The sequence below is a fragment of the Lepus europaeus genome, chromosome 1, assembly GCF_033115175.1.
Source record: "Lepus europaeus isolate LE1 chromosome 1, mLepTim1.pri, whole genome shotgun sequence".
In the NCBI taxonomy this organism is placed as follows: domain Eukaryota; kingdom Metazoa; phylum Chordata; class Mammalia; order Lagomorpha; family Leporidae; genus Lepus; species Lepus europaeus.
This window is the reverse complement of record NC_084827.1, coordinates 96,470,131-96,490,942: the sequence shown is the minus strand read 5'-3', so window position 1 is coordinate 96,490,942 and position 20,812 is coordinate 96,470,131. Positions and strand designations below refer to the sequence as shown.

Below are 20,812 nucleotides of genomic sequence, written 5' to 3'. Positions count from 1 at the left end.
GTAAGGTATGGGACTACATAAAATCCTTTATTTATTAGATAATAAACCCCTTAAAACCAAAACCTAGGACATGTTATTTTTCGTATCCATAAGAATTGCATATCTATTGGTTGGTTTACATGGAATAATGACTCATTTTATTACTTACTGAGAAGGTAGTTACAAGTCATACATGTGAGAGATAAAAGGTAGAATTTTAAAAAAGGCTTATTGTTATCATTATACCACTTAGCCAATACCACAAAAAATGATGAGAAAAATCTTCACAAAGTTATTGAAAATTACATCTTAGTTCTTAATAATGTATGTTTTTTCTTTAAAATTAAAATAATTATAAATTTTAGAAAGAATGCCTTATATCTACATCTAACCAAAGTATTTTAATAAAAATTAACAAACAAGTATTTTCAGTGATCCAAAATAATCCATTTTTGATTATGTTAGCTTGCTTGTTAATATTTTTCATTTCTGATACAAAATCTATTGTCATATAGACACAACTATAGTTTGTTAAAAACAACCAATGTTTAATAATAAATTCCATCAATTTTATTTTTGAATATATGTATCTATATTTGAAACTAAAAATTAGAAAATACTTATTCATTAAGTTTGGACTAAACAGTACTTAATACATAGTCTCCAAATTAATGGAAAGATAAGTAAAATACAAAAAGTAATTCTGTGGAGAAGCAGTATATAACATCTTTTTCTCAATGACATTATGAAGAAGTTTCTAGATTTCAATTACCATACATAACAAAAATGTCAAAATAAACCAAATATAAACAAACCTCTATAAATCATTAAAGAATGTACTCGGTAGTATTCCCAAAAATATTTCTAAGAACTTCCATTCTTGTATAGTTTCTTAGTAGCCATTTTTGCCAAGTGCTATCATTACATGTTTCCACAGTGGGCTGTTCTGAGCCATCAGCAACTTTACTTACTGAGAGACAGGACTGGGTGATTATATGAAGAAGAGTGTGAGTCTGTTTGACAAAGAAAATAAGGAATAATGACAAAATAAAGTACAAAGGCAGTAATAAATCAATCAACCCTGGGCAACATACAATTTCTACTGGATAAGAATGGAAGCACATGTCACAATAATTGTGTCCATGGGGCTGTGAGTTGCATCCTTTTGATGGCTTTAACAGCAATGGTATTCAGTAGGAGTAAATGTGGGTAAGACTGAGAATATAGAGGGGCTTGAGAGCAAAGGCTGAGACATTTTGGTTCAAAGTTACTTTGGATAGAAAATTTTATATTCTCAATATTCATCCTACTAATAAAATGCTCTTCAGTGTCAAATGTGTTAGTTTATGAGCTGATAGTCAAAATTGCAGATTATTCCAGAAGGTTTCCAATTATGGTCCATGGCCTTCCCATCCTTTTTCCCTAAACTTGAGTGAATACAGGGAGGAGCCTGGTAGGTAGTTTAGCTTTAAGACACTGCTTTACCACCTTCAGTACAGCAGTCAAATTGTTTCCACTTACATTTCCATAGGGATAACCTGGTGGTGTTTATAAACATTCCACATATATATTGCTATAACTTTCAGATGTCAATTAGAAGGTTAATTAAGTGAAGGAAAAAAAAAAGATCAGTTCTATTTGGACTCTTGATATAATTCTCCTAACTCAAATTTGAGCAATTATTTTTTTCTGTTTCTTAATTTCTTGTTTTCTCCACAGGAGCATAAGCTCCAGAAAGGTCACAGACATGGTGGCTACTGCAAGCTCAGTGCCTGCCCATGGGAGACACTAGAGTTTGTTACTGGGACACTTGGTGAAAGGCCAGTGCAAAAAAAAAATGAGTTTTATTAAAATTAAACTACATCTTTTGAGCAGCATAGTGGACAATATTATTGGATTGACCTTTACAAAGATTTACCATCTACAGTAAAACAGTAGATACATGATTCCTAAAGATCGAAAAGGTTACATTATAACACATATTTTATTTGGAAGTAATGTTAACTATATTGTTTGATTTGTCAAGAAGATGTGGTTTGTTTTTAACCAAAACTGAATTTTCTATGTATACTCTGAAATATCTAGGCTACATCATCCCATACCCTCAGTGATCTTTCTTCTTGTAAGGACTTCTTTTTGGTAAATGTCACGTTAACATCAAAGACATTAGCATTAGTGAGTAATGCATTTCATGTGTTATTAAAAACAAATTTTATAAAACAGAAAAATGATTGCACTTATGCTCAGGAAATGTGACCCTAGAGCATGAATATATTACACCAGTTTCATAAGAAAATGTTTTCATAATATTTTACAACAAACTGTTTATCAAATGAATAGCTATGTAAAAATTCAAGTAATTTTCATTCTCAGTACCTCCAAAAACCAGGACAAAAATTAGAAATTTCAACTCCACAGAGATAAACATTATTTTTCATTTACAAAAAGCCATAAAATTACTTATTATCTTAATTTGCATGAAAGCCGAGTGACTTTTCTGAGTATTTTGTGTAGAAGAAATAACAATTAGGATTATCCAAATTTTCTAATAATTTTATCACTGTGTCTATGTAACTGAGGCAATCTAATTAGCTGCCTTTATTTTTCCATTTATATTATAGGCATGTAAACACATTGTTAGGAAATCAACAATTTCTATAAAGTGGGTTTGCTAACACTTGTTTATCTTTTCCATTTGAGAGGAATGTCTTCCCAATGTGGAGCTGTGTTTTAAGAATTCTGTGACAGGGGTGTAGGTTGCAGCACTGTAAATTAAAATGCTGCCTGCTTGGACATAATCCCCCATGGGCACTGGTTCAAGTCCTGGCTGCTTCTCTTCTGATCTAGCTCTCTGTTAATGCACCTGGGAAAGCAGGGAACGTGATCCAAGTGCTTGGAACCCTGAACTCAGCCTGGGCTCTTGTCTTCAGCCTGTCCAGCCCTAGAGTTTGTGGGTATTTGAGGATTGAACCAGCAGAAGGAAGATTTATATCTTTCTCTCTGTCTCCCTTTTTCCCTTCCTCTCTCCATCTCCCTCTGAAACTATGGCTTTCAAATAAGTAAATAAATCTTTAAGAAACAGAATTCTGTCAGAAAATTTCTGAACATCCCATCTACAACTATAATGATTTTTACACATAATTCTTATAAGTAAAATTACATTATGAACATGTTGACACATATTAGCAAAATTACTTTTAAACTAGTAAAAGAATTTAGGAATAATGGCAATAGGTTGCAGCTACCATTTTTTGTGCTTGCTACATTTCAGGATACTGCATTGGAGTTGGTTTTATTGCATCTTCAGCAGTATTATGTGTTGTCATTAAAATAATCTGTTGTGATATTGATAAGTACATGAATAAAATATACATGATTTTTATTTATATATGAATTGTTTAAAATTATTTATATTAACATTTTCCATTCCCATTGACATCTATACTTATTAAGTGCTGTTTATGTGCATTTTTATAGTAGATCCACAATTTTTTTCTTTTAAGTGTTCTTTATTAAGGAAATCAGTTCTTTGTCATTTTTTTTTGCAAATTTCTCATAAGGAGGACATTAGGTTTACTCAATCCCAAAGACAATGTAATATATAGGTTGCTCTGAAGCAGCTCATTGCTAAGTATACTTGTCTATACTTTTATTTAAGATACTGACTAGAGCAAAGGGTAAAGTGAACCCTAAGCTAGTTTTGGCTTTTGTTTATAATGCCAGCATTACTTAACTTTTCTTCACTGAGACGTAAAGCACTGGTATTTCCTTGAATGTAAATAAAAAAAAAATCCAGGTGTATTTTATTTTCATCTACTTGAAAGGCGGAGAGAGAGGGAGAGAGGGGGAAAGAGATGATTCTATTGGCTAATTCATTCCCCCAAATATCTGCTAGAGCTGTACTAGCCTGAAGAAAGGAAACAGGAGCTCCTTCAGGGACGCCAGGGCCCAGGCACTTGAGCTGCCACCTGCTGCTATCACCTACTGCCTCCCAGGATGCATCAGCAGGAAGCTGGATAGGAAGGAGAAAAACTGGAGCTCCATCTTGCACTCCAAAATGGGAGGCAGGTGTCTGAAGCAGCAGCCTCAGCCCCTGTGCCACAAACCACTCCCAAGATGTACAGAATTTTAACCATAGGATTTTAAGATGCAAAAGAAAAATATATAATTATTGCCTTTAACATATTTATATGTTTTACTATCTAACACAAGCTGTGTCATGGAGTGTTTCTAAATCTACCCTTCCGAAGACATAATTGCTATAAAAAATCAACTGGAGTTAGACTAGGGAAACAATTTCAGTGATAAAATAAGAGCTGTAAAACTGCCAAATTAGATTAGATCTTTGCATAAAGTACTAAGTAAAAACTTGATTTTTAAATTAACAAATACAACTGAACACATAGTTGATTTAAGAATTACACAGAAGATGGCACATTTAAAACATAAATAAAACAGAAAACCAATTGATTATATAATTATATATGATAAAATGTGTTAAACTCATATTTTACTTAATAGCAAAAATAATAGCATTTGCTCGGTTGAGCAAGAACAGAAAAATAATTTAATAATTAAAAGTTATTATTTAAAATATTATGAACTCCTGACAATGTGATTTGTGCAGTCAGTAGAACAGGAATAGTCTAAAAATCAAGTGTAAATGTTAAACACATGGGAACTACATGAGCAATACTACTCTACTGAAATTCCTATTAATTAATTGATTCTAAAGAAGTCACAGACACAGGTCAGTGGGAATATAGGAAGGTGACACTTGTCTGAAGCACACAGCCTTCTACACACAGCCACTGCTCTTACTAGGAAGGCTACACAGGAAACTAACAGGGCTGCATTTATACATCACTTACCTTGAAATTATATTCCCATTTACCTGCTTTCTGATAAATGTAAATAAAAGAGGGTGGATTAAGTAAAGTCTAAATATAAGCTTCTATGAGTTCTGTAAATATCAATCTAGCATATTTTATCTACTGAAAAAAATTCCCTGTATTTTTGAATCTAGGAAACATTTGACACAGATGGATATGGAATTCAAAAAAGTATTTTCTCAGTCAACTTGCTCAGTCACATGAAAAACAAGTCTTATTTTTAGCATAGTGTTTTCCTCCTCTTTTTTTTTTCTTTGTTGCATAGTGTTTGTTGAGCACAAATGTTCTGATCTAAAATTAGATTCTCACACTGTATGTAGCTGCCTGCATGTTCAAAATGAATGTGATCATGTGCACACATTGCAGTAAATGTAAATTTCAAAAGCACTGGAATACAATTGCAATGTTCAAACTAAATGTAAGAAAACCTGATTAAAATAGAATGTGTGGATTACAGACCTGTATAAAAATAAATTTTAAATGTTTCAGTGAGGTGAAATTTAGATTTTCCCCCTTTTTAACTCTATGGCAGTAAGCATTTCACAGACCTGAAATGCTTGGTTAGTTTATTCAAGGGATGCTAGACCAGATGGGTATCCTGCAGTTTTGCTAATGAAGCTCAGGTTGTTCCCAAATCAAACAGATTTAGGCCAGCCATTAAGTGACAGTGAATTAAACTCATGGTTATGCTATTTAAGAAATGTTTAGATAAGAGAGTGGGAAACCCTGTATTTCAAATCATGGTTGACACAAGCTAAGCATTTACTATCTGTGTGCACTTAAGTCCTATTCAATTAAAAGGGAAGCAATTTGATATTATATTATGACTATGTATTAAGTTTATAAGCAATTAGATCATAGTGACAAAGTAGTTTTATAACTGCCAATTTCTAAGTAGCCCATACTTACTGTTGAAAATCTTTCCCATCATTTAGGGTAAATTCTATGTGAATATAAATTAATACTGCAAACCTACTATAGCAATAATGATTTCATTTATAATTCTGTATATTTAGCTCATTAGAACATTACATTGAAATAATCTAATTATTTAACTTTCCAATTACCTTGTGGGGCAACATAGTGTGGTAGAAAAATAGCTGGATTTAGTGCCACAAACATGTTTATACAAACTTAGGACATATACTTTATGCCTCAATTTACTAATGTGAAAGACATAGAGAAGGATAACATCTATTTTATAAGAATGTTATAAGAATTAGGTCCATTTTTTCCTACATGTGTTACTGAATGTGTTCTCTAGGCTTAGTATAAGGAATGGTGATAACAGATAATTGTTGAAGAGGAAATAAATGATAGTTAGACAAAGATGGTGAATAAAATACTGAGTAGGTAAAAGAGTCTGAACATTACACACAGGAAGGTTTTGTTGTTATGGCCCAGAAGATTTTATGACCCCAAACTTTTGCAACATACAAATTTATATCACCAAATCAAAGCTATGTAACCAATTTGAAATCTTGTAAGAATTAGGTAAGTTTTCCTAATGTAAGAAACAATAAAATTATGCATATCAAGATGACATCAGCAGTTTTAAAAAGAATTTGTTAAAATATCAATAGCACCAAAAATTCTGCAGATTGGTTTTTCAAATGTTACTCTTGCACAGTAGCTTGGGTTTTTACAGAACATTGCATTTGTAAGACTCATTTCCCTCAATCATGTTGTTTATCATGTAAGAATCAACTTCAGTTCAACTTTAAAATAAATCATCGAGAACTTATTAATGTGAGAAACGTAACCCAAATGACCATTCAGTTTCCTAACCAAAGAGAACAGAAAGAAATTCAGCTGTTTTTGAGGAAGCATACTTATCGAGGAAGTATTTCTTTTTCATTAGCTCCATCTGATGGCTGATCTGGTTTTTACATCCTGCCTGCTTATAATTCCCCAGCAGTGATTTTCCTTTTCTCTCCCTCTCCTCTCTCACAGGAGTGCTACATTAAAATGAGGTTGCTTAGCTGATTAAGGACAGTTTATTGAATTCTGAAAGGTGTTGCATTTGTAAAAAATAAAGAATCCTTTACAATATTTATTACAATAGTGAGGAAATCGTGTTAATCTTGTCATATTTTTCTTTCAAGTAGAAAAACATAAATAAGAAAGATTATCACGGTGTTACATTTAAGATTTTAAAACATATTAACAATATTATGCTGTTTGCATATCTTCATAATAAACTCTCAGAGAAGCACAACTTCCTCTTTGCCTAATATATGCTGGGCATGTACCTAGATACAACAAGTTATATGCAAATAAAATCAACATTTTTTCTTCACTCATGCTATATATCCATGGACTACTTTAGCTCAAAAACCATTTGTGTAATATTCTATCCTAGTGCTATCAGATATGGTTGTTCATGCTAGATAACACAACTCTGCCAATGCAGAAAAGTAATGGCACAGGATTTAAATGCTATTGAAATACATAACTGAGTTTAAGGATCACATAATATGCGAAAGAAGAAACTACTATACCTCAGCATCATACTCCCATAACTGGTTTCCTCTCATGTGGTGGCATTTCAGCATGATTACTGGTCCATTGAGTCTAGAAACATCCAAGCACAAGTCATCGGTCCGGATTTCTTTGTCAGCAGTATAAGAAAATACCTGAAAATACAAAACACAGCCAATAAAATATTTTTTTTACAATTCACAGTATAGTAGATCTATCTGTGGAAGCTTTCATGTGTGCTTTCAAATGATCTTTGCTGTGTGATCTTGAGAAAGCTACTTTCATCTCTCTGTGTCTTTTTCCTCAACTATAATACAAGGACAATGTCCTGTGTTTGTCAAGGTTTTGATTAAGATTTAGTTTAACAAATTCAGTTATCACAGGATTAGTATTTCCTGCATGGCATTTGTCTTTTAAACCTCACAAAGTGTTAAATGAAGTTTGTAAATTGCATGCAGCTCGATAAAGGGCAATCTCTTCCCACTACCACATGAACAATTCCCACATTATAGACAATGATTTATTTTATAAAAGTATAACTTTTTCCTTTAATAACATGTGAATTTTATTAACTGTTGTCAGTATTTCTGAAGTTTGTAAAACTATTTTCTCCAGAGTTCTCATTATCCCCCTCTCTATATCCTTCTAATGCTTTTGTCAATGTTTTACTGCATCAATTCTGACAATATCTTAGAAATGTTTAGGTGGATCCTGGACACATTCTTAAATAACTAAAATTCAAACTATAATAATTTACATTATTTTGTTCTGGGGTGGATAATTTATTTATGGCATTGCTCATTAAAGTTTCATAAGGGTCATTAGGTACATAATTATAATATAAATTTTCTTAGTTGTGGTGAGCATTTTTTGATATTTTGTGTTTTTTTTTTTTTTTTCCTCTTTTCTTTGCAATATGAAGACTCTGGGCCTCTGTGAAAATGACAAGAAGTAGTGAGAAGAAGCTGCAAAATCAATTATGGAACCAATGTTCTTTGAAGCCAACATTTTTTTTTTTTTAAATTTTTGACAGGCAGAGTGGACAGTGAGAGAGAGAGACAGAGAGAAAGGTCTTGCTTTGCTGTTGGTTCACCCTCCAATGGCTGCTGCAGCGCACCGCGCTGATCCGAAGGCAAGAGCCAGGTGCTTATCCTGGTCTCCCATGGGGTGCAGGGCCCAAGCACTTGGGCCATCCTCCACTGCACTCTCGGGCCACAGCAGAGGGCTGGCCTGGAAGAGGGGCAACCGGGACAGAATCTGGAGCCCCGACCGGGACTAGAACCCGGGGTGCCGGCACCACAAGGCGCAGGATTAGCCTATTAAGCTGCGGCACCGGCTTGAAGCCAACATCTTATAAAGGAGTTCTTCACAAAGTTTATGCATTCTATCCAACAATATAAAAATTCAGAAGTATGTGATGTTCACTTAGTCAAATTATATAAAATATTAGAGACTTCATGTATAGAATTCAGAAATACATTTCTTACATTTGTCATGTTCATTCTCTGAGACATGCATACACACATACATACATATAGAGACAGAAACACCCAGAGAGAGAGAGAGAGAGAGAGAGAGAGAGAGAAATAAGAGAGTTGTCCCATCTGCTGGCTCTCACTCTAGATGCCCACAACAGCAGGGGCTGCATCAGGCCAAAGCCCTGTGCTGGAACCCAATCCAGGTGTCTCACATGGGTGGCAGGTACCTAACTACTGGAACCCTCACCTGCTGCCTCCCAAAGACTGCATTAATGGGAAGCTGAAGTAAGAAGTTGGAGACAGGACACAAACCCAGGCACTCTGACATGTGATGCGCATTTAAGCTGCTAGACCAAACACCTACCCTTCATGTTCATAGTTTTAAGGAAAAACATTGGGTAATCAAAATAAACAAATAAAAAGGTGATCAAATATAAATATTTATGTCCTCTTAAAAAACTTCAAAATTATTTAGTTAAAGAACTGAATCTTATACTGAGAGAGGAAAATTTCCAGAGAAATTTCTCATTTGAACATTATACAGTTATTTCAATACTAAGGACAAGATTCCACATTGAAAATGCTTCCCTTCCATTTTAAATAAATGTCAGAACAACCACATCCAGCATAACTTTTCTATAGCAGATATGACAATGGTCACAGCGATCATTCTCCTCATGTTTCTTATAATAATTTGGAAATTGCCTTTTGAAAATTCTAGAGAGAAGTCTACTCCATTCTTTGTTTCTCAATTTCTAATTTTTGCTCATTTTTGGTCAATTAATAAATACCTTAGCTAATTTACATTCAATCAAGATATCAATAATTGTAGAATATTTTTTAAAACCTGTATGTCTGAAGTTACCTGGCTTTGGCCTTTGTATTGGGAAAAAGCAGTTTAACTAATGTTAAGATATTTGGTACACAGCATTTCTCAAAAAACATGGACATAATGCCCTATGAGTTTGTGCTATTAATGTAAAGTCAGAATTAATTTGTTTGTGTATCTACAAAATAATATCGTATGCATACTGAACTATTTCTAGGATTTAAAAATTTTGTTATAATAATAAAAACTCAAAGTGAGTCAGGATATACATACTCTTCTTGTTTTGACTTAGAAATTATTTGACCTGATTTTAGTTATGTATCCTTTATATATCTATCATTCTCTGACCAATGGTTGCCAACTTTGTGTGTTTTCAAGTATCCTGCCTTGGAGGGTTCATGGAACCCACTTTGGGGGACAAAAACATGTGCAAAACACTTGGCAGTGGTTCTGGGTAGGCTGCACCCCAACGTGGCTTGATTCCTCTCACTGCCTGGAGTCTGCTCACTGAAGCCAGAACCCTGTCCCTCATTTTTCCAAAGAAGGAAAACCTTACAATCTTCTCCATAACTGACACCTCCCATTATGGGTTGAATTGAATCCTCCACAATGATATGTTGAGGTGCTAATCCCCAGTATCTCAGAATGGGAGTTTTTGGGAAAAGGGCCATTGCCTATGTAATTAGTTGTTAAATTGAGGCCATATTGCAATAGAGTAGAGCCTTAATCCAATATAACCGGTGTCTTTTTTAAAAGATGAGAGAAAACTTACAGAGAAAAAGGAGCCATTTGATTGATGAGGGAGTCTGAGACTTGAATGATGTATCTACAAGCCATGGAATGCTAGAAAGGGCCAGGAAAGATGCTCTACTCGGTTTCTGATAGCTTGCTTTCAGACTTCACACCTCCTGAATTATTTGACAACTAATTTATATTGCATCAATATACTAAGTTCATGGTAATTTGTGAAGATAGCTTCAAGAAGCTAATGCAGCTCCTTAGCCCCTTACACAGATTGGAAATTCTATAAGTCATTACAGTTTTACAAAATTTGTTGCAAATTTGTACTAGTGAATGGTCTAATTTAAATTTCACAATGGTGTCTGGAATGAAAATTACAATAGCAATTTGTACTTCTTAAAACCATCAAATCAACCATTTTTGTAATCATTTTACTATTTAGATATATCTAATCATTTTTCTATTTAAATTTTTAAAAAATTTTTTAGTTGACAGGTAGAGTTATAGACAATGAGAGAGAGACAGAGAGAAAGGTCTTCCTTCCGTTGGTTCACTCCCCAAATGGCTGCCATGGCCGGCAGTGTGCTGGTCTGAAGCCAGAAACCAGGTGCTTCCTCCTGGTTTCCCATGTGGGTGCAGGAGCCCAAGCACTTGGGCCATCCTCCACTGCCTTCCTGGGCCACAGCAAAGAGCTGGACTGGAAGAGGAGCAACCGGGACTAGAACCTGGCACCCATATGGGATGCAGGCGCCGCAGGTGGAGGATTAACCAAGTGAGCCACGGCGCCAGCCCCTCATTTTTCTATTTAGACATATCTTCATAAAGTAGTTCTTGGCTGTGGCTAGGTAATATACTTGATATTATGTATGTCTTATTGAGGTCAGACTGATTTATGTCTCTGAATTAATATTGTATCCAAATGAGAGATAATAATAATAAAACCAATTTCAATTCCTTTCAATTTGATTTTTTTTTCCCAAGAAAATGTAAGTAAGAACTTTTCATTATTTCACATGTGTATATGGCTTCTTCAGGAATTTCCTTTTAAGGAACTACAAGTAATTGTGAAGGCATTTATGAGTCTTCAAATATATAAAATTAATGTAAAAATAATATACAAGATCTATTTGGGGGATGATCTAAATGTATCTGCATTAAACTAATGCTTTATTTCATACAGTGACTGTGGCTACACATTATTTTCAAAATTAAATTATGTTTAAAAATACTTCTTTTAAATACTTCTTACTTTACCCCTTAAAAATTACATAAGCAGCTGTTAGCAAAACTTGGTTCCAGAAGTCTAAGTTGCAAGGCCAAGATATTGGGCTGTGCCTCCTTCAGCAAGGAACTCAGCTCCTACATGCCCTCTGCTGGCTATGTCTTGCTACAGTTTCTTTAATCCTCAGATGAAGAAATTATCTTTATGCATGTGATGCATACGTATGCATATGTATGCATCACATGAAAACATGCTTTATATGTACATATATGACTTGTTTTTATTCAGCTATTGTTAATACATATACATGTTTACACTGTGTATATTTGCATATTAAATATTTCCACAGAATGTTGATTAGTTGGAGGCTGAGAGGGGTGGGAGAGATAAAAGGAGTTTGGATTAAAAAAATAGGGGAATCTGGGTGTAGTTCATTGTGACAGAGATACTAACATGAGGAAGTTAATGGGGATATGGGGGAAGGTTGTATGGGAATTTTTTGCACTATTACCTAACAATTTTAGGTATTGTAAATTGAAAGTTATTCTGAAATAAAATGTTACAAATAAGCAAATAATTAAATAGAAATACATGGCACATAACAAATTTCCACAAGTATATTTAATAACTTTTTAATATAGGTTATTTCCCTATATCTAATTTTTAAATTATAGATTTTTTTCTATTGAGTTGCTAGGACAATATTACTATAAAGGTTCATAGTTTGAAGGGTCTCTGTATATCATATTATGACAACTGCTCCACATTCTAGATGAAGCAACTGAGGCCATCAATGTTGCAGGATTCACTCAATATGCCCAAACTGCTCAGTGCCAGAGGTATCTCTAGACCCAAGCTCAGCTCTTCATCACTTTGGATCTCAGTGCCTACAGTGCTCTTTAAATATTCATCTGTTCAGACCTGTGGATCCTTTGAGATACATCTTCAGATGTTTGCAGTTCAATTTGAGAAATAAAAAAAAAAGTAAAACACATCATCAATAGTTTTCTCCATCATTCTGGAAGAGTATCCCAGGAGAATTTGTATTGAAATAGAAGGTACATTTTTTTTAAATAACAAGTTGACCTTCAGCATTGTGACTATTTAAAAAAGAATTTCTCTGTCTCCATGTGTCATCCTATCTTGAAATCAGCATAGAGAATGCATAGACAGAAATGAACTCATTGGCTGCCAAACAGAGACATCGGGTCCCTGATCTCAGATTTCACCTCCAAACTTTTAGTTCAGTGGTTTGCTTAGAGGAGAGTAAAGATGCCTGGTTGGCATTTATGATCTTTCACAGTTTTAATGTTCTAAAATTTATTTCTTATAAACAGGATTTCAATGGGTAGCTTATGTTCAATATACTCATTCTGACCTCAACATTTGTGAAGCCTCAACTCTTTCTTGTTTCTAACTAAGCATAGCAACATGATACTTATCTTCCACAGAACTGACATGTGCTGACCATATCACCAGGAACACCCTCCCCCTCCACTTTGCCAAGGAAAACACCACCTTCCTTAATGTCTATACATTTTTCAGGTTTTTTCATTTAGCATGTTGTAACTATGTTTACCCAGATAATTTGTCTGCATTACATTACTGGGAGGTGTCATCTCTGTTTATACTCAGTGGAGGATAACACTAAAGCAACAAGCTTTGGAAAATGATACAGACCTAAGCTGGAATCAGAATTACTATGAAGCTTTGCCAAAATTTTGGTTTCCCCATTTGAAAAAGTGATACAGATACCATTTTTGTGGGCCACTTTAATGGTAAAATAAGGTAACTCTTGTAAACTCTTAACACACTACTTCCATCAAGTAGTATTGAATATTAGTGTTCGTTAGTGCAATATTCATGCGCAAAAATCTACATTTGATTACTTTCTATGTCATCTTTTCCCACTGGCATTTTATGATTTTCCTTAAACCTAGTTTCCCCAACAGCATTGCCAAGAATATATTTTGAATCCCTATAGGAACTATTCTAGGAAGGGAGCACCGTGCAATGATTTCTTATTGAATTGAAATGAATATAGTTTATCTAAGGAATTCCCTAGTCCACTTTTTGGGAAACAGAGCAAGAGGGAAAGATAATGTAATGAACAATCTCCACTACTATAATAACAAAATGTGGCTGACGTTTCTAATTTCTTGCTACTTCATTGTTAAATCCTTCAATTTTAAAAATTACTAAGGCTAACTTTTATGTGTTTTTAATACTTTCCTCTGCCCTGAAGAGTTTTAAAAGAAGTCTATAATTTATGAAACCTCATAACGATTATGTTCTACTCATATTTTACTTTTGTAGTACTGAAGAAAACAAATTGAAAATTCAAGCCAAATTAGAAAATTCTTCCAAAGTATATCCCACTAGATATGTTTGAACGTGCAGATGCTACTTTTTAGGTGGCTATGGTACAATAAGCAGATGTCCCCTGGAGTATATGTCTTCCATAAACTCCTTGGGAGACTGTGGCTATGATAAGGAAATCATTCTTGAATTATATTACACAAAATGCTACATAAGACCTTGGAATAGCTAACTAATTTGAAGTTCCTGCTGGTCTTGAGAATGAAAATTGCCATGTTTTGGAGAGGATCATGTGGCAGGAGAATGAAGGCAGCCTTTAGGTGCTAGAGCAATCCCTGGTAGAGATCCAGAAAACAAAGAAAGATGGGCAGTCAATCCTACAGCTGCAAGGAACTGAATTCTGCCAACAATCACGAAACTTGGAAGAGGACCCTCTGCATCAGATGAGATCATAGCTCTGGCTAACACCTTCATTTCAGTTATGTGAGAGACTGAACAGAAAACCCTAGCTACATTGTGCTTGAATTTCTGACCTGTAGAACTGTGAGATGATAATGTGGTAAATTAAGCCACCAAATTTGTAGTAATTTGCTATGAAACAATAGAAAATAAATACAGTGAGCTTTAGGAGATAGGCAATCTGTGCAAAAACTAGAATAGTTTTCACCACATAGCTTCCATGCTCCATCTCTATCATTGTCTTATTTATCCAATCATACACTCAATCTATTCACTCTACAGACACTCGTGAATGTGTTGACTATATTGGGCTTTATCCAACTACATGTATTCTTAATGAAATGCTGATCTCTATATGCAAACATCTATTCAGGTACCAACATTACTGTAAGTTTCTCCTACTATTCCAATCTGTCCTGAACTCTGTTCTCTGTGTTCTTATTGCAATGATTTTCTGTAGCAATCTTTCTCCTAATGATATTGTCTTCCATGGTTTACCAATTACACTGTACCTAAAGTATTTATTCTCTGAGGAACTAAGCTTCACACATATAAATTGCCAGCTAAGAAAAGTGAACTCTCAGATGGGATGTTTTTCATTCAGGGACAATGTACACAGGGTTTCCCTTTATGAACATCTGATTGGTTGGTACCACTGTTTAGCAAGATATCTGATCTTTTTGTTTCTTACAGATCTATGCTGTGAGCCTAAATCAGACATAACCACAATAACATATAGCATTCACATGGCATCTATGTAAATATTTTATTTGTGAATTGTTTTATTAGCTACAAATTTGAGCCGTATTATCTGGATACCTTTTCTTGTGTTTTTACAACATTTTGTATCCTTCAAAAGATATTTATTTACACTGTATCATTAGATAGTTCCTAAAACTCTGATATGTAGCAGAAAATGAGATAAAAATTATTAAATACTAAAAAGTCTCAGATGATAAATTCTATTTATTGTCCTAGACTGCAGAAAGATATACTTATTGTGTTCTAGTTAAAAATATTCCTTATCTGTAAAAGTCAACTACTCTTTAGGCTCAATTAGACCAATTTTTAAAAATTAACTTTCCAGTTAATATCACAACACTTTATCACTGCAAATATTGCTAAATTTCTATAGGTAGTTCTAAAAAATATATTTACTTATCTATGGCATCCAGTGTTGGTGCAGACTAAGAGCAGGGTCTATATAATTTGGGTTCTTACAGAATCAGAAGCTGAGACAAGATTCCAAGTGAAAGTGGTTTATTAAGGAGATGATCTGAGGGAGGAGGAAGGGCCATTGAAAGGCATATAATAAAATTAGTTACACTGTGGGTAACTAGAACTTAATTTTGCTGGGGATCTTGGGCAACCAAGGTGGAACAAACAGTTCAGATTAGTCTTCTTAAGGAACAAAGGAGCTGGGTTATTTTCCATATTGGCCTCTGTTGTGCTTCTGGGGAGTAAATTTACTAATTCCTTGAGTGTGACTAGATAGGCAAAGCAGTTTCTGGCAATAAAAACACCAAGGTAAATGGATAAAGGTATTGATTGGACTTGGAATTTGGGCTGAAAGAAAGTGGAAAGAGAAAAAAATAATCAACATTTTGGGAACACCTTTTGTGTGTTAGGCAAAGTGGCTGTCATTTAAAATATACTGAACAAGGAAAATACAAAAGTTCATGGAAAAATGGAGTAAATAAGTATATTCAATGAGTTTTTTGAAGTATCATCATTTATTAAATATGATATAGCAAGTATCCTATATTACATCTTTTTAAAATAAACTTCTAAGGTAAGCATTATTATTATTCTTTCATAGACTGGGAAAATGAGGCTCACAAAGTTGAATAAATTCATGAATGTCACTGAGTTTGCAGGTGGGAGAACCAGTCTTTGAACTATATTCTGTTAGTCTCCAAATCTATGTTCTTTCTACACTTTGCATCATGCTTCTTGGTGATAAAAAATCTTGAACTTCAGGATTTATTGAGATTTTGTAAGTACCTCCTATTATTCTGATATGATCCCACACTCATTTTTTCCAAGATCCCCTCCAGGAATATATTCGTTCATCATCACAGCTCCAGACAAAGGTTCACACTTTTTTTTTTTTTTTTTTAATTTTTGACAGGCAGAGTGGACAGTAGAGGGAGACAGAGAGAAAGGTCTTCCTTTTTGCCGTTGGTTCACCCTCCAATGGCCGCCGCGATAGGCGCGCTGCGGCCAGCGCACCGCGCTGTTCCGATGGCAGGAGCCAGGTGCTTCTCCTGGTCTCCCATGGGGTGCAGGGCCCAAGTACTTGGGCCATCCTCCACTGTACTCCCTGGCCACAGCAGAGAGCTGGCCTGGAAGAGGGACAACCGGGACAGGATCGGTGCCCCAACTGGGACTAGAACCCGATGTGCCGGCGCCGCAAGGCGGAGGATTAGCCTACTGAGCCGTGGCGCCGGCCCACACTTTTTTCTTTACGAAGACCTTGACAGTTGAAGGAGCACTAATCAGGTATTTCATATACTGTTCTTCAGTTTGGGGTCTGTAAATGTTTATAGCATGCCTATAATAGGAATATGGATTTTTGAGAGCAAGTCCATAAAGATACAGTGCCCTTCCCATACAAAAAATACATGGTATGCACATGATTCACAATGCAGGAACTTGATCACATATTCAAGGTGGTACTTCCCTGTGTTTCTCTGCTGTACACTTACCTCCAGTCATTTCCCTGTTCTACTGTTTGGAAGCAAATTAATAAGGACAGCCTACATGAAAAGAGAGGAGGAAGAGATCCTGGAGTGCAGATCATTTAAAAATATTTGAAATTCTTTTGCCCAGGAGATATTAGAAATAGATTTTCATCTGTCTCTAAAAATTTGAGTCTAAAATGGGTTACCATAGAGTTATATGTGACACTACAATGAGGTTTTCCCATTTAAATACAGTAAATCCAACCCATGATCACTTGGTTAGTTAACTGAGTGAAGTATACAAATTCAAGTCTCTTTTTCAGATGGACTGGAACATGATATTGACCACTGCACTTGAGCTCAGTGATGTAGAATCTAAGTACTGAACATCGCCCATGGGGACCAATCAAGACCACTTCTACCATTCCATGGTGTTACAGTGATGTTAAAATGCATCTCTCTTTCTCTCTCTCTCTCTCGCTCGCTCTCGCTCTCTCTCTCTACATATATATATATATATATATATATATACATATATATATATTTGTTAAAGAAAGTAAAACACATTTGCATATGAGAGCCCCTGAACACTTATTTTACTTCCTTGAAATAAAATGTACATAACAAATCTTTTCAGGAATTTAGAATTACAAAGCTGGAATAGAAATGCCTGTCTATTAAGTTTTCATTAGAAGATTAAGATTTTCTTTTAGAAATTGGAATGGACACTAGGCTGTTCCCATGGAAACCCACTGAAGCCTTTCTCTTTTCCTGGAAACGTATCATTTCTGTACATACCACATGTAGCTTCTTGCTCTGTTGGATTAAATCTTTGATAACAAAATAAAAGAAATGCATTGAAAAAATCTGTAGCCCATTCTTGCTTGCTGTGAAATTATACCTGGGTACTAAATAACAAGAACAGAAAGCCCTTTTAATTTTGGCTATATTCACTATATCAGTTTCAATAATAAAAGTGAATGTCCAAGTATTTTCATGAGGTTTATTACAAATAAATTACAAGCTGTCCTTTGACAACTTCTGTAGTCCAGACGATCTTTGTTTCTTTTTCCCCCTCAAGTAAAAAATTCCCTAGCCTGAAAGTTACATTCTATTGTACTCTTAGCTCCTGTCCTTACAAAACTTAATTTACCACTGTCCTAATCCAGGTCTTCAGCTCCATTTTTACCAAGATCTTCACTGTCCTTTCATTCAACCTGTTTTCTGTGCTCACTGACAGCTTTATGAAGCCTTTCAGACTCACTCCTGTCCTAGTCAGATCTTCTCTGAATACCTTCTATAGAGCAATACAAATATTAAGGGTTATGTGGAAGACTCTTCTGTATTTCCTGTGAAGCTGAGCAGAAGAATTGCATGGTTACTTATTTACAAAGCAGATTTAAATAGTATCATATATAATGCTATTATATTGTACACAGTATATATCATTATATAACATAACAGATGCAATAGGCAAACAGAAAAATTCATCTGTATGAACAATGGTAATGCAGTACAAAGGATACATGTATGAGGGAAATAAAAGTGCTTGTCTATGGAATGTTTTAAAATTGTTCTGGGTGGTCATTGTGTTTTTTAGCAAAAGCAAAAGAAAAATCTGAGAAGTTACACAATTTAATATAAAAGATCCAATTTTCAAATAACTCTAATACACCATCAAGAAACTCTTGTTGATGTGATGGGCTGTCACATAACTACTTCTTCAACTGCTTCCTTACACAAAAATAAAGGCCCTACTTTATTTTAAAACATATTTTATATTATTCTTTGTGCCACTGTACTAGAGATTATAGTTCTAGCATTCAATGTGCTCTTAATTAACAGTATTTTTAATTTAAATTGTTAGCCTTTGGTGACTGGCAGGTTGTTCAAACTTTTCACATTGCTTTGAAGCTTTTTCCAAAAAAAAAAAAAATTGTTGATTAAACTTTCTAAATTCAAATCTCTTGTCACTAAACCAAAGATTTTATAAATCATCTGGCTTGCTGCTCTTGCTTATCTGACAATATACACAGAGGATATTAAAACTGATTGACATCTAGTTCAATCACATCAATTTTCAGGATTAGAAATTGAGGGTCAGAAAGGACAAATAATTTCCATAAAACTACACAGTGATTTTGACAAGCAAGTATTCCAAGGTTGTCATCACTTCTCACTAAAGCTAACCTACTTCAAGTATGGTGAAATGTAATCGGGAATAACAAAATACATAACTAAATTAAGACAGACTAGAAGGCAGCCTCTTGAAATAAGATGTAGGTCAAGGATATGGAACTACAGATTAGCCAAGTTTCAGTGAAGACACTTCATAAATCATGCAAAAGATCATCTCCTCTCTCCTCTGTCATAAGGAAGTCTTTCAGCTCTCTTCCCATTTACTTAATATACTAAAAAATGTGCACACACTAATGTACCTACACCACTCCATACCCCTTTCAAAATATTAGTATTGGATTCCATATGTGGATGACATTCCTTCTCTGCATCTACTGTGAACATTAATTTTCAGATAAAGGCTTGAAGACTTCTTGCTAATGGATTTGTACATTACTTGGGGCAGGGGTATGTATAACGCATTGTCCTTACAAAATATCAGCATATTTTCTTTCAATAAAAGTTTATGTAATGTCGGGCCGGCGCCGTGGCTCAACAGGCTAATCCTCCACCTTGCGGCACCGGCACACCGGGTTCTAGTCCCGGTCGGGGCACCGATCCTGTCCCGGTTGCCCCTCTTCCAGGCCAGCTCTCTGCTGTGGCCAGGGAGTGCAGTGGAGGATGGCCCAAGTCTTTGGGCCCTGCACCCCATGGGAGACCAGGAGAAGCACCTGGCTCCTGCCATCGGAACAGCGCGGCGCGCCGGCCGCAGCCCGCCTACCGCGGCGGCCATTGGAGGGTGAACCAACGGCAAAAAGGAAGACCTTTCTCTCTGTCTCTCTCTCACTGTCCACTCTGCCTGTCAAAAAAAAAAAAAAAAAAAAAGTTTATGTAATGTCCGTACTAGGGTGTGAGGAAAGATTCCAAACCATTCCAGATCAAAGAATCACACTATTGTTCATAATGATCTCTAACAAAGGCAATTATGTCTATTTCCTACTTTAGAAAACAAGAAATGTGTCTTACTAACAAGACTGGATGAGTATGTGCAAACATTTCTATTTCCTTTGAATAATATATTTATTTTTATTCCACTCATAGGGATGGGGAACACTTGCCAGTACGATTTTCTGTGTGTCCTAATGGAGAGAACATTGGTATAAAGTAGTTATTTCCAAAAGTGAAATATCCCCGAAGGGCTATCCTTTTCCAAAGAGAAGAAGCATTTTAGGATATATTCCCTTTTGTGCCCTTAACATTCAAAAATGAAAACAATATTTTTATTCATTGATGCTGAACTCACACATTTTATATAATACATTGATTTAGGTTATATTCAGAAAATACATATTTTGCCAGTTCTTTCAATAATCTCCTTAGGTTAGTATGGTTTATTGGAAAAAAAGTTCAGGAGGCGTAGCAAGTAAAGTTGCCTCCTGCAATACTGGCAATCCCAAATGGGCACTGTTTCAAGTCCCAGCTGCTCCACTTTTGATCCAGCTCCTGCTAATGCCCTTGGAAAGCAGCAGAAGATGGCCTAAATGCTTGGGCCTCTATACCCACATGGGAGACTCAAATGAAGCTCCTGGTTCTTGGCTTCGGCCTGGCCC

The 20,812-nt window shown here is 35.1% G+C and overlaps 1 protein-coding gene across 2 annotated transcripts in view; it reads right to left on the bottom strand.

Annotated features, from left to right (window-relative positions):
* Nucleotides 1-806: 806 nt before the first annotated feature.
* Nucleotides 807-20,812, bottom strand: part of GALNT13 (polypeptide N-acetylgalactosaminyltransferase 13) — a 489,696-nt gene continuing 469,690 nt past the window's right edge. The window contains exons 10-11 of one of the 2 annotated variants that reach the window (XM_062199758.1): nucleotides 7,373-7,507; nucleotides 807-992 (exon numbers count right to left, since the gene is read on the bottom strand). In XM_062199758.1, coding sequence (XP_062055742.1) covers nucleotides 807-992; nucleotides 7,373-7,507 — 321 coding nt within the window. The remainder of the gene's footprint in view (nucleotides 993-7,372; nucleotides 7,508-20,812) is intronic. The other variant, XM_062199766.1, reaches the window with a different exon arrangement.